Source organism: Anabrus simplex, chromosome 1 (assembly GCF_040414725.1).
Source record: "Anabrus simplex isolate iqAnaSimp1 chromosome 1, ASM4041472v1, whole genome shotgun sequence".
NCBI lineage: Eukaryota > Metazoa > Arthropoda > Insecta > Orthoptera > Tettigoniidae > Anabrus > Anabrus simplex.
This window is the reverse complement of record NC_090265.1, coordinates 1,647,471,903-1,647,487,416: the sequence shown is the minus strand read 5'-3', so window position 1 is coordinate 1,647,487,416 and position 15,514 is coordinate 1,647,471,903. Positions and strand designations below refer to the sequence as shown.

At 39.1% G+C, this 15,514-nt stretch overlaps 1 protein-coding gene across 1 annotated transcript in view; it reads left to right on the top strand.

Moving 5' to 3' along the window:
• The window catches only part of LOC136863426 (neuroendocrine convertase 1-like), a 55,373-nt gene extending 44,514 nt beyond the window's left edge, over window positions 1-10,859 (top strand). The window contains exons 8-9 of the mRNA XM_067139839.2: window positions 6,414-6,535; window positions 10,737-10,859. Of these exons, the coding sequence (XP_066995940.2) occupies window positions 6,414-6,535; window positions 10,737-10,794 (180 nt within the window). The 3' untranslated portion in view covers window positions 10,795-10,859. The remainder of the gene's footprint in view (window positions 1-6,413; window positions 6,536-10,736) is intronic.
• The last annotated feature ends 4,655 nt before the right edge of the window (window positions 10,860-15,514 follow it).

The following is a 15,514-nucleotide window of genomic DNA, read 5'->3' as shown; positions in this document are numbered from 1 at the left end:
CAGACTAAAGGAAATGAACTATCGTAACGAGTTAATGGTGTTGGTATTACACTTACGTCTCAACTACAACATGGACCTCAGATGTCCAGTGATCTATTGTGTGCCATATTTTTCGATTTGCGACCTTTACCAACATCTCTGTCTTATGTTATTGGAGTATTACATGAGTATTCACATACTTAAATATTGCTCCGGCCACTAAATTCTAAGTATCGGGTCGCAAGTCATACAAAGATTCCAAACTGGAATAGTATTTATGAACATAAGTTCCAACATATGGCATATAATCATTTCTCAGGGTAAAAATTCGCTTCGTTGTTCCTAAATGCATTAAATAAATCGCGGATTCCGTTGAAGAGTCGCCATCCGTTGAAATAGTCACACCATATCCTTATGTTAAAAGAAATTATCCGATCCTCACCTAATATTCATCATAAGCTAACTCAATAATTCCGTATACTATCTTACTACTACCTACTTAAAGAATAGAAATGCAAAATCAAATCTAAATCTAATTTATTAGCATGCTAATGTATAATAAAATTGAATAATATATATTCATAGGCAATAAGGAAAGGAAAATCATAGTATTATAATTATCATTCTCAAAATGCTTGGTTTCCGGGATAAACATATTTGAAAGAACTTTAAATCTTTAACATATGTGCTTACATATTTGTTAATAACCAAATTATACCATATCTTCCATGATCAAATTCATATAAGGGGAAAAATAGGGATCAGAACTTTATTAAATCAAGGAGGAGTGGAATATCTTTCATTTAATGTTGTTTGGGCTTTTCATTGGGGCATAAGTTAAGTTTCATTTTGGATTTCGGTCTATTTGACCAAAAATTTATCCAAACACATGTTTGGATTCTTGTTTGTATTCTTGTTTGCGACTCTCCACGTTACGAAATAAGCATTAGCATGTTTAATTATGGGTTCAAAACACCCATACAGTTACCAATATTCCTATCATAACCCAAATGAATAAATTAAATCAGTACATCACCATATGTACAACTCAAACCAAATAAATCTAGTACGGAGTGCCATAGATTTGTCGGTCCTTCATTCTACTCTGCGAAAATCGTGCCATACAATCCTATTCATGTGCCAATATATATTTACATACTCCCAAATATTTCCTCGCTGTGCCATAGTTTCGATAAAGCAAAACGTACTCCGTGTAAGCGCTAACGTGCTGACCTTCAAATACGTAAATGTGCGAGATTTCATTCTATTCCCAAAAAGATATATATCGTAATGCATAACAAACACGTAACCTCTCCATATCATCCTCCGACAGTTACAACGAAACACAAACAGCATGGCTCGAGACATGCATTCAACTCAACATGGCCTATGTTCATTACTTGCAGTGCTAACCCAAATCTAAATATAATATGTAACACAGGAATCCGCATTTCAATTATCTATCCCATTCTTCAATAACGAACAGAAACATATCTCCTCATTCTACTTATAACATGCCACATTAACATTTCATTTCCTCTGTATATATATATATATATTCCTCCATATTTAAAATATTTCATCACTCATTTCCACTAAAATAACCTCTGTGTTACGGACGCAATATTCAATAACCTGATTATTGTCTTATACACTGCAACTTCGTAATATTTCAAACACTACTTTACCATATTATTATCATACTGGCCATGATTGGTATACATATTGACCTGAAGTTCTAGGTTACGTCTTAAATCTCGCTTATATTTATACATCCATAACTGGTTAAACGCTTCACGGTCTATACGTATTAATTGGCACAAAACATGCATAAATACTCAGTCAGATCTTGTTTCCAATAACCTTAAAATTATCACATGAGCACTGCAGTTATATAGCTTAAAATAGCACATTTCATCGGCTAATAATTGGCTTTTATATTCATATATCCTTTCATTGACACTTGATATCTTATATCTAGCACTCCTGTACACCTATAAATATTTTTCATTAATTGATTTGAAATTCATTACGATGCAACTCATAATACTTATCTCGTAACGGGATTTTTCTGCTGGATCTCTGCTGGACTACGGCATCATGGAGTAGGCAACCACTGCGATCCGAAGACTACGTCATCTGCGGCTTCATCTTGGGTCTTGGCTTGAGCTAATCAGTCTTGAGCAAACATTTCCTCTGTTTAAGCTGAGTCCATCTTGTCACCAGTCATCATGCAATCATAAAAGAACAAATACATAGTAGAGTACATAGTATACTCGTGAATAATAGGCAATTCAATTCGCAATACTTGTTCTTGAAAACTCGTGTTAGACGAAAATATTCTTTTCTTTAAATTTATAATTTTCTCTAATTTGGCCTATTCCTTGCTCTTTCTTTTGCTTAAACAGATATTGCCTCCCTCCTGGAAACAATAAAATTATGCCGCTATGGTACTGATTTCGGCAACGTGTAATTCAGCTGAAGCTTCCTTTCCGTTTCTGAATTCAGATTTCACAGTGACGAATATTTCTTTCAAATCTCGTCTTCTTCCGTATTATGTTATTGCAGATATATTCTTCTATTCTGTTAATATACCAATATTTTCGTATTCGACGTTGATTTAATACTTTTTATAATCTTTCTATAAGCCGTGAAACTTCTATTCAACTTGTAGCTTTTTCTTCACAAAGTAGTCAAGAATCGTTCTCTTTCAAATTTTTCCGTCCGTCATTATTTAACTCTTGAGATTCTTTTCCCTTGCGGCCGGGCGATATCGATTTATTAGATCATTACTCTGTGTACTTGCACCTGAAGTTATTGTCCGCCATCTTTGTCCACTGTATTCATTACATTGACGGCCGCTAATGTAACGTAATGGTACAATTGTAAATGTGTAAATACTTAACTTTTACTTCACAAAGGAACTGAACTTCATAATTTAAATACTGGATATTATTTTCGTTTTTTTTACGAGCCAGCGCTGACTCATTATCCATAGTTATTTCACGCAATTTAAAGTAATGCCTCGCATAATATGCTAATTTAATAATTCAATATTTTATCGATAAATATCTTATTTATTTTCTATAATTGCATGTGTCATGAATTCTTCCATTACTGTCTAGTTCATAAGTTAGTTGATAGCTAAGTGAAGTGCTAAATAATTAAGTGTTGCATTTAATCATTACAAGTTCTCTAGAAGTCAATAATTCAGATAAAAGTTGGCGACGATTATTATTATTATGTCGTGAGTGTCTGTAGGTGTCACCCGTGAGTTGGGATTCTCTTGAACTCACGTTAAGCGTATTCTATAGTAAGATTACATGTCTTACTTGCCATTAGATAACCCTGAGGTATCCGCTGAGCGACTCCATTTCGTCTAACTAGGCTGCCCAACGACGAGTAAAAAATGGAGGTATCGGGTAAAGAATGTAATCATCGACTACGACTGTTACAAAGTTAATGGAAAAACAATCAACAACTTATGATTTGCAGGTGATACATTGTTGTTCGCAGAAAGCCTACAAGATTTACAGTGGCAGGCCAACGGCATCATCGACGCAAGTGACCAATGGGGCTTAACACTTAAAGTAAGTTAGACAGGGTTTATGGTAGTATCCCGATTACAACACCAAGAGAGCTTGATGATCAATGGAGAGACAGTACAGCAAGTGACAAAGTACAATCATTTGGGAACAAATGTAGACTACAAAATTGACTGTACTGTGTAAACAATATCCAGGATTGACCAATCCAGAAATGCATTCAATAAAATGAGGAGAGTGTTCTGTAGCAGAGGCCTGAGTTTTCATATGCAAATTAGACTTCTGAGATGTTACGTCTTCTCCATCTCATTCTGTGGAGTTGAGATGTAGGCCATAAAGAAAAGAGAAATGGATGGCTTAGAGGCATTTGAGTTATTGACGTTCAGAAGGCTATTGCGGTTGAGTTGGACAGATAAGTCACGAACGATGAGGTAATGAGGCGAATGGGAAAGATAAAGGAAATATTAAATACTGTCAAAATCAGAAGGCTCAGTAACTCGGTCTTGTGATGCGAGGAGAGAAATATCATCTACTGCAGCTGGTCATTCAAGGGAAGATACAGGGCAAAAGAAGACTGGGAAAGAGACGCATTTTTTAGATTGATAATCTGAAAACGTCGTTCAACTGTTCCACTATTGAGCTGTTTTGCCCTGTAACATCTAAGGTGAAAATCTCTTTGATGGTAGACGACCTTCTAAGAGGAGATGGCACTTGAGGAAGAAGAGGGGCCTTGAAAAACTACTTACAAAAGACCTCCACCATCATCTATTAAATCTATACCATGACGACGAGCTCACCATTGATAGACACAGGAACAGAAGCAATCGTAGAAAATCCAATTATGGTGGCAACATATATATGAGTGATTTTCCATTGCCTCTGAATATCCAGTTAGGGACAACATCATGGTTGCATGTAATCATGCTTAGTGGTGGTGGTAATTATTGTTTTAAGAGAAAGTACAACTAGGCAACCATCCTCTATAAACACTAATCGGAGAGAAAAAATGGAAGGGACCCGATACTTCGAAAAATGATGGTATCGGCCAAAGAAAGACAAGGGCCACGGAGGGCGAGATAATGAAAGAGTCCCTAGACCTCGAATCGTCTAATACCCTAGGGGTCGGAAAAGAAGAAAAGTTGAGCAAGGAAGGTAGGATAGGGCAGATGAAAGCGAGGAGCCTAGCATAAATAAGTGGAAGCAATGCCAGGAGGTGGCTAAGTGCCCCGTGGTTTTTCACCCTCGCTCCCAAGTTCAGAGCCCCTGGGGCCGATTTTAGTCGCCTCTTACGACAAGCAGGGGATATCGTCGGTGTTATTATACCGCCCCCAGCCACAGGGGCGATAATAATGCTCGTCACTGTACTGTTGGACTTAGGATTTTTCAGCGGTCTCACTTTCTTTGTCGGTGAGTACAGTACCGTACAAGTACAATAAGAGATGAAATGCATCGTAGTAGGCAGAGTGTCGAGGCGTTCGCTTATGTGATTCCTTCTCTGGAACTAGAGATCCAATTCGCTAGACTGTAAGTGTAGAACATGACGTGAGCCTTTACGAACCATGAGGAATGTTAAAAATGACACTTTTCAGGTATGTAATTTGGCTTGCGTTTAATTTTTCCGGAACAGGGCGAGTTGGCCGTGCGGTTAGGGGTGCGCAGTTATGAGCTTCCATCCGGGAGATAGTGGGTTCGAATCCCACTGTCGGCAGCCCTGAAGGTGGTTTTCCGTGGTTTCCCATTTTCACACCACTCAAATGTGGGGTTGTACCTTAATTCAGGCCTCGGCCGCATTCTTACAACTCCTAGCCCTTTCCTATCCCATCGTCGCCATAAGACCTATCTGTGCCGGTGCGACGTAAAGCCATTAACAAAAGAAACATTTCTGAAAATAAAATGTATATGACTATAGTTAAGAGGCCTGAACATAAATCATTTGACAACTGATATTCGTATAGCAAACCGACCCGAATTCCAAGAGATAACTTGAATGTCTAAACGCAAACTCGGGCCCTTCACATATCAGTACCGTTAGAATCTCTCGGAGGTGTGAAAAAATCGTATAACAAGAGCTACTCTACGAACTTTGAGGACAATGTTATGTCGTCGCCAGAAGACCTACCTGTGTCGGTGGGACGTAAAGTCATTTGTAAATTAAAAAAAAGAGAGACAATGTTATGTGGGGGAGGGAAGTAATAATAATATTGTTATTAGCTTTAAGTCCCACTAATTACTCTTTTACGGTTTTCGGAGACGCCGAGGTGCCGGAATTTAGTCTCGAAGGAGTTGTTTTACGTGCCAATAAATCTACCGACACGAGACTGACGTATTTGAGCACCTTCAAATACCACCGGAGTGAGCCAGGATCGAACCTGCCAAGTTGGGGTGAGAAGGCCAGCGCTTCAACCGTCTTAGACACTCAGCTCGGGGTACGGGGGGGGGGGGGGGAGGGAGTTAGGAGATCGTTTGTGAGTCATATTGATTTTTGATTGTATATTAAGACTCGTGTTTGTGTGCATTACTGTATAGAAAATACTGTATCAGACGCAATGACAAGGACAATTAGGGCACAAGTTGCATGGTGCGTGAAATTTCGAAAATAACCAAATATTTTGAAACATTGCATAGTATAGTATCGTTGGAAAGAGGATTTGAATACGATTAAACACGGCCTTCATAATTCCTCTCAGGCTTCAACTTCACCTGCTTTAATCACACGGAACCATATTGTATTCCATTTCTATTTACAGATAAGCGACCATTTCATTTTTACATAGGACTCTTAGACTAGAATCATAGCTACCGCTTTCTATGAGATATAAACAGTTCCAATGGATTTACATGTAGTGATCGTCCTGGAGTAATTAATATTAGTTACGGTCTTGTTCACAGATGGTGACTCCCTCAGAGAACGGACCCAGTACCCTAGATGCCCTGCGAGAGGTCAAGGGCTCTAGTCAACTGGAATGGACTGACCTCGTAGGATCTTCACTCGCTCTTCGACAGTCGGAAATGTTAGTACTTTTTTCCTCAGGGAAGATAAAATTTTTATTAGGTACCAGTAGAGTCAAAAAATAACTCAACTTGCTACGTAGGCAACTTCACTGCCTTGGCTGTGTCTTGTATATTTTATGGTTCCTGGCGTGAGGTAAAATTTATGCTTGAAGTGTTCTTCAATTCAGGAATGGCACATTACGAAATCTTTCCTGAAGTTGAAGCTGTCACTAAGGAGATATTAAATTATGCCATTCTGCGGTGTACTTATGGTACAATGTGACGTATAAGGCATCATTGGAGGACGTTATTGAGTTTTAGTCACCACAGTGCCCCAGCATCATGATCGCTCCTAAACAATAAAGTCCTTCCTCAGCCTCAGTATTGTCCCGACCTTGCGCCATAGTTCGGCTACATGTTTCCAAAAAGTCAAAATCTTGCTGAAGGAACGGATGTTCACGTCGTATAGAAAGGTAAGGACAAGCGTGGCTTGATATATGAAGGAAATTGCCGAAGTTGGACTGAAGGACAGTTTCGAAAATTGGCGCAGACCATACTCAAGAGGAGGTGTTGAAAAAAAATTCTACTTCTTCCGAAATATAATTTTCTAGGCTACTCAAGTTCTGTTACTTTTATCACTCTACTGGTATATCAACAATCTTTGACAATATTACACATATACCGGTATATGCATGATTTAAAGTTATTTGATGGAATCTAAGGATGCTCTAGTAGAACAATACTTGCGATTGTTTATTTTATAGGTACTTTATATTGGCATATGTGTTGTAATCAGTGCTTCGAGAGACCATAAAAACTTTGAAGTTACATTAAAACACTAGCAGTGAGTAACTAAGGCTATATTGGAATACTGGCAAGTTTTCTTCACATTGATTAATCTTATATATGTCAGAGTTCATTATCTGCAGTTCACCAGATAAAATGTTAAAGCAAAGTGGAATTTTACTTCAGAGCAACAAAACTGCTTTACACTCTGTAGCACACACAAAAAAAGCTAAAATGATTCCCTACCAGTGTCTGATTTATAGTGTCATCGAAAGTGATGACACCTAAAATTTCACACCGGTAGTTGTTAGGTAACGATTGATACGTTAGAACTGACCCAAGTTATTTTCGACTCCAGGCTTTCTGAAACTATAAATTCCAATTATTAACCAACTAATCGACGGTTCCAAGTAGTAACATTGTAACTCACCTTTTTGGGGTTTTGAGGCAAGTCAACCACTGAACTAACATTGAAATTGTCTATGATATGAACCATAAAGTATATGTTTGCAATTTAAGAAAATTATTCCAAAAAAGTAATAATATTGTAATAGTAACTAGATCTCTTGATACAGGTATTAACATTGTATCTTGAGCTGCAATTATAGAACTCGAAGCTTTTCATTGTCGCGGAACATTGTCGAATTTTCAAATATAATTGATAGATTTATTTTATCATCTTTCCTACACTGTAAAAACATTATTATGCTTATTTTGTTTTGGCTCCTTTTCACAGATAATGGTGTACAAATTGGTACTAAAGAATCCTGTATTGCTTCTTCCTCGTCACTTTATTTCGAAGCGTAATGTAAGTGAAACGGTGAGGGATTTTAACTTCTACACTAGGAAAATGGTCCAAACGGCACTCAATATCGTGGAAGACAAAAAAGTAATTGGTTTAGGTACCGGTATATGTTTTTGGTATAATAATAATAATAACAATAATAATAGAAAGAAAGTGTCAATAAACGGAAGGATTCCAAGGTCGCGAGGGAAGGAAAAGGAGACAAAGTGAGCAGATAAGGAGTATTGGAGGAAGAAGAAGGAACAAAAAAGGATGAAGCATTGAAATTGTCTCGTGGTCCTTAGAATGCCCTAACAGAGAAATACATAAATAAACAAATAAATAAATAATAAATAGATAAACAAATAAATAAACTTAGAAAACTGCAGCTGAAGGAAAGGAAGATCTTGAGAAAAATCATGGGCCCTATTAAAGAAGAAGGCAAGTACAGAATCAGGCACAACAACGAACTGTACCAACAATTGGAGAGCATTACAACATCTATGAGGAAGAGGAGATTGAACTTCTATGGTCATGTCAGAATCTTCCACACCATCTCTAGAGGGAAAGCGACTAATGCCAAATGGGCAAGACTCGTCAGAAAAGACCTTCAAGAATTGGACATTGTTCCCAGTGAAATTTATGACAGTGATAGGTACAGAACGTTGATCAAAACATCAAACTCTCTCCAGTCACTAACAGAAAAAAACAGTACGTCCGGGAGGAGGTGTGAAATGGACTCAGGAGCGAAAAGACAGTCACAGTGCCAGAATGAAGGAGTACTAGTCAAAGAAGAAAGCTGCTAGAGATAAGAACCATGTGGTCCATAGCAGGCCCATACGGAACTAAATAAATAAATAAATAAATAAATAAATAAATAAATAAATAAATAAATAAATAAATAAATAAATAAATAAATAAATAAATAAATAAATAAAATAATAAATAAATAAATAAATAATAATGATAGATGGCTTTTAATTATAGGGAATAATATTTGACTGAATTACCGAGTCATTGCTTGTGTACGTTTTATATGCAGTCGTTAATCTATATGATTAACCCGTGCCCCGTTAGAGACAATGAATTGTCGTCCACCAGGAAATGTCCGCCGCTTGTTATGGACGTAGATTTATTGCAAATTATTTTTAACATCTTTTTTCTGCTAGTGGCTTTACCGTCACAGATAGGTTTTATGGCGGCGATGGGATAGGAAAGGCATAGGAGTTGGAAGGAGGCGGCCATGGCCTTAACTGAGGTACAGCGCTAGTATTTGCCTGGTATGAAAATGGGAAACCACGGGAAACCATCTTCAGGGCTGCCGACAGTGGGATTCGAACCCACTTTCTCCCGGATGCAAGTTCAGACCCGCACGACCAACTCGCCCGGTTTATTTTAAACAAACTTGCATTGTATTTTACTGAACGTTTTGGAAAATAAATTTTCTTTAAATGCTAATAAATTGTGTTTGTTTCTTACCTTTACATGTTGGGCTTAGTATGGGATGCCTCGAAAAAGGAGTTGAAGCACAAGGGCACATTTCCGCAGGCAACACACATTGTTATTACGTCTTTCCTAACAACTATTTTCTGACACAATACACATCAGCGGGTAGTATTGCCTGTGGATGGAATCATGGATATGAAATGTCTTTCTTTTAGCCTATCACCAAAACTGAAATAAATATCATTGTCGAGTACACCTTCACCTAAATACGTTGTCATTTCCGCGCTACTAACACTCACTATACGGCGCGAACCGTTCGACTTGAGTTGGCTTGTTGAAGCCATACAAGTGACCGTGATGCAACGTAAACATTCGCGGCATATTGTCATGAACTGTTTATATTCAGTTGTATCTTTATTTCTCCCTTTCTTAATCCGTTTACCCTCCAAGGTTGGTTTTTCCCTCAGACATGGCGAGGGATTCCACCTCTACTACCTCAAGGGTAGTGTCCAACTTTGGGTCGGCGGATACAATTGGGGAGGAAGACCATTGCCTCGCCCAACCAGCCTCACCTGCTATGCTGAACATCGGCCTTGTGGGGGGATGGGAAGATCGGAAAGGATAGACAAGAAAAAGGGAAGGAAGCGTCTGTGGCCTTAAGATAGGTGCCATCCTGGCATTAGTCTGGAGGAGAAGGGAGAAATTACTGAAAACCACTTCGAAGATGGCTGAGGTGGGAATCAAACCCCCCTAAATGGATGACCTCCAGAGGCTGAGTAGACGCCGTTCCAGCCCTCGTACTATTTTCCAAATTTCGTGGCAGAGCCGGGAATCGACCCCAGTTCTCCAGGATTGGCAGCTAATCACACTAACCACTACACCACAGAGGCGAACGTATACAATGCTTATATTATAAATAATTTATAATCAGGATTATATTTCATGTATTCCTGTAATCAATACTTAAAATATATAAAACATTTTATGTATTCTTGTCTTACTGCTCAACATCAACACTAAATTGTAAAAACAACACTAAGTAGTTTCCCTGATTTGTGATGAATACGCAAACATTGAAATTGTCATATCTCTAAAAATTGAGTTTTGGGATACAATGTTACTACTTGGGACCGTCGAAATGTTATTTGACCCATTAAAATTCTTCACGTAACAATCAGATTAAAACAAGTAATCTCCTTTCACAGGACATCTTCAAGACGAACGTGGATAGAAGAAATCTTGGAAATGATGAATACCATGTGAGATGTAATTGTGAATGTTGAACATGTATAAATTTGTTATCTTGTAATAAATATTATTGTAATATACACTTCTTACTATTAATAATAAAGATACCTTTCCTCGTTTTATTAAAACCTGAAATTATGGAAGTAAAAAATTTAGCACCCGTATTGAATTTCAAAATATTTGAATGTACGTAGAATTGAAGACATAAGGTGAAGACTGAGATATCTATACAGATCAATACTTTGCATACTCTACGATCAACTGGCTTAACGATCCACTACTGCTACAAAATAGTTCTCTCCGTAGCCCGATGCGATATGTTGGGCCTATTTAAACCGCTGCGTGCACATATATACATATTTTGTACATGTATACTGTATAAATTTTAGAAGTAATAGTCAATAATTATAAATTTAAAGTAAATCTTATGCTGGCCTGTGTATGCCAACTGAGGTATGAGTGAAGCTAGTAATAGCATTCCTTATGCAGCCAGTCCCTGTTATGAATGGTGTGAAAATATCGCTCATAGGGTCGCTTGTTGCATGCATTTCAGTGGGCTTGCCAGACTGATATGTCATAGCAACATCTGGCTCGGTGAGGAAAGCAACGGGAAACTACCTCACTCCTCATTTCCCTAGTACGCCCCTTCAGTGACGCCTAGACTATTTATGACAACTGTTGGCGGAGTCGCAGAGGATCAAACCAGCCTTCGGGCTGAATACCCAACATACATACAACATTCTTGTGTTTTTTTAATGTATTATTGTATTGTCAACTATGTAATACTTGCTGTTATTGGAGTACAGCTCTGTTACAGGCGTATATAATTAATAAATAAATAACGCCCTCTGTCAGGTTAAGGAGACTTGAGAGGGTAATCTGATTCACGGAGAATATTTGGCGGCCGTGGTCTATACTAGGAACTGTCCCCGCATTCGCTTTAGTGCAGCAGAATGTAATACCACAGTAAACCATTCTCAGGACTGCCGACAGTGCGTCTCCCGAACGCAGAGGTGCACAGCCACAGCAGAGCCGTGGCCACCGGTCCTCTGCTCGGTTGATCGGTTGGAATGAAGAGTTGTAGAGCCACGTTCCAACCATGACTAACCCGTCTTAAAACGCCATTTAGGTATTTCATTTTATGGTAGCGGTCTTCATGTATCGTTTCTGGGAACCATGAAAGTCCCTATCGATGAGATGAGGTCACAGTGTACAGAGCAATGTGTCGGCTGAAGAAAATGAGAATGAAACATTGTTCCAATAAATGTGAGTACACGGCTTGAAACAGGATTTTCTGAAGGATTTTGAATCTTTGACTAAATTATTCAGCCCGAGAGAAGGATTTGTTTGTATTATACCCGTCTGTGCACTAAACTTCAACATAAATGAAATATAAATTTCATAAGGAAAATAATAATAATAATAATAATAATAATAATAATAATAATAATAATAATAATAATAATAATAATAATAATAATAATAATAATAATAATAATAATCGTATGGCCTCAGCTACCGTGTGCAGACATTTCGATTTGACGCCATCTGGCTGTCTGCTCGTCAGTTTCGACGTTCCGTTTTACTCTAGGCCCACTAGATGGCAGACAGAGTAAACCGGATCTCTTTTGGGCGTCTATGGCTGAGATTTAATTAATTTTGTCGGGTAAATACCAAATGTATCACCAGAGATCTTTTACATGCCGACATCGTACGATATGGAGTGTCGAGTGGACTTTTTTCCGCCCTTCAAAAATCCGAGTACGTCTGCCGGGTTTGAACCCGCTATCTTGGGATCCGGAGGACGACACCCTACCACAGATCCACAGAGGCAGCTATAAAAATTAAAATGGGATAGTACACAATGTGATCCATCAATTATTACAGTACTTTTCTTTTCATACAAACTCGTAAGAATATTTTATTCTTTATCATTATCTGTAAAAGACGAAAGTCCAGTATTAATATGAGAGTTTTGTAAATGCTTGTTTATTACTCAAAGATGAAGGATTTACCGATGTTAGACGTAATAATACATACGACCAAGGCATACTCGAAGCGATGTGTCACAACATCTGTCTGTTAATTGACATAAATTAGTAGTACCGCCTCTGTGGTGTAGTGGTTAGCGTGATTAGCTGCCATCCCCGGAGGCCCGGGTTCGATTCCCGGCTCTGCCACGAAATTTGAAAAGTGGTACGAGGGCTGGAAGGGGGTCCACTCAGCCTCGGGAGGTCAACTGAGTAGAGGTGGGTTCGATTCCCACCTCAGCCATCCTGGAAGTGGTTTTCCGTGGTTTCCCACTTCTCCTCCAGGCGAATGCCGGGATGGTACCTAACTTAAGGCCACGGCCGCTTCCTTCCCTCTTCCTTGCCTATCCCTTCCAATCTTCCCATCCTTCCACAAGGCCCCTGTTCAGCATAGCAGGTGAGGCCGCCTGGGCGAGGTACTGGTCATCCTCCCCAGTTGTATCCCCCGACCAAGAGTCTGAAGCTCCAGGACACTGCCCTTGAGGCGGTAGAGGTGGGATCCCTCGCTAAGTCCGAGGAAAAAACCGAACCTGGAGGGTAAACAGATGATGATGATGATGATGATGAAATTAGTAGTAGTAATAATGATATTATTATTAAAATACGTATAGCTCATGGCAATAAAAAACGAATTTATACAGCCACTCTTACGCAAGGCAGCGTTGAACAAGGCATTACATATTCCAGAGGGTGTGGAAAATCAAAGAGCGTTCACCAATATTAATAGACGAGATAAATGTATATGAAGGTAACTAACAAGTGTACGGGACCAGACATTATTAAGCACATAATAAAAATATATTCTGATCAAAACCTGATAGCTTACCTCTCAATTCATGCATTAATAACGATACAGTATACGAGATAAACATGTAATATGACAAGTTTTGAGTGTGAGTTTACAGCCCCAAATTCATATAAGAAAATTTACTGACGACCCGCGATCGCAGTACATAATAAAGAATAAAACCCTTGAATAAAATTTGTTAAGAAGAAGGACCAAAGGAACCTACCAAACTATTGATTACAGTAACCACACAACCCAACATGAGTATAAGGGCCAAAGGAACCTATCAAAAGGAAACACACATGCAAAAGGAAGAGTAAATACTAAAAAAGTCTCCTGCACCACTTTACTTTCTTTATCCCTTCCACTACACCCGCAGAGATACCCCCTTCCCCATCTCTTCTAAATGCAATTTCATTCTTATTCCGTTATCTAAACCTGGACCAGTACCTCTCACCCGTCAGTCCGTCATTCAAGCCATAGAACCCATCATATCCCATCACATCGCCGTCATTGAAGAATCCCATAATAACCACATGATCATCACCCCCACCTACAACAAATCAATGCAAACTATCCTCAATAAGCTGAAACATGCTGAATAAGGGCATTCATCTTTGAAACACAACTATATTTAGATGAGCAACTTAATTTTGAAAGAAAGTTTCGGGCTGACCACTTTGAAAAAAAGTTTGTCTGAGACTTGGTAAAGAAGGCAGGCCGATCATCAACAACTGCACATTAATTTAATGTGAAATACACATATCTGAGAACAATGTCATTCAAGATCGTAACAAGAATAATCACATTTGTAAAGAAATAAACCTGTGTACCGTGTTGCCATCTATGAGTCCAAGAATTAACCAGTTCACCCAGTATTAGTTTCAAAAAGATTTCGGGCACCGAAGATGTTACTAAAGTAGTTATTAGGTATAGTTATTAGAAATTGTGTTCTTAATTAAATGGGTTGGATCCCTAGCAATCACTTTGTCCACTTCATTCGAATGATACGATATACATAAGTGAATGAAAAACGATCACCTGACAAACGCCACTATAGTAAACAGTCTTAAGATAGTAAGTCCGGTGTGGCGACGACATTCAAGATACTGTAGAATGAACTTTCATGATGGTGATCAGAGCCTCCCTTGCTTGCAGATGATGATATGACGTCAGGCACTTCTCTTCACTGAAACAACGCTGTCAGAGTGGACGCTTCGGATAGCAAGCTTGAGATGATATATGGTTAGCAATAAGACGGAGTCAAAAATCGTCACCACAGACTGCCATACAATTCAAAATTCAGTTTCTAGATTTGTCCACCACCAAGTGGAAAGCGAAATCATCCACTTAGCAGATTGTTCCAGAAAGCTGGTCGGTCACCGGATAGAAAAATGACGGTTTGATTTCAGTTCCAAGCTGGTAACAACAAGTATAGCAGATGGATGAGCGGGCAGGTGATTGGTGCGTGCCGGCAGGATAATCGTTGTTGTTGAAGGCATTTTATACCTATTGCCAGGTGTGAATGAGAGGCCGCTCCTCTAGAGAACAGATGCCTTTTGCAGCCGTTTCACTGAAACACAGACGCTGCTGACTGACGATAGTTTTTCCGCTCTATATGCGGTTGGGATGTATTATTCTAGCCGGTAGATGCAGAGTGGGTCCCGGCCCATAAGTGGCCACGGCTGGTCCGTGGTTCAAAAGCTCTGCACTCTGACTGGCCAACCGAGCAGAGGAGGGGTGGCCACGGCTCTACGCCTCTCCATTCGGGAGACGGGACAGGGCTGTACCTCACGGCTGGCCCCAGCCGTCGGCTGTTCTGAGAATGGTTTCCCGTGGCTTTCCATTTTCCTGCACTAAGGCGAATTTCGGGACAGTTCCTAGCATAGGCTACGGCTGCCAACCCCTTCACCTTCTC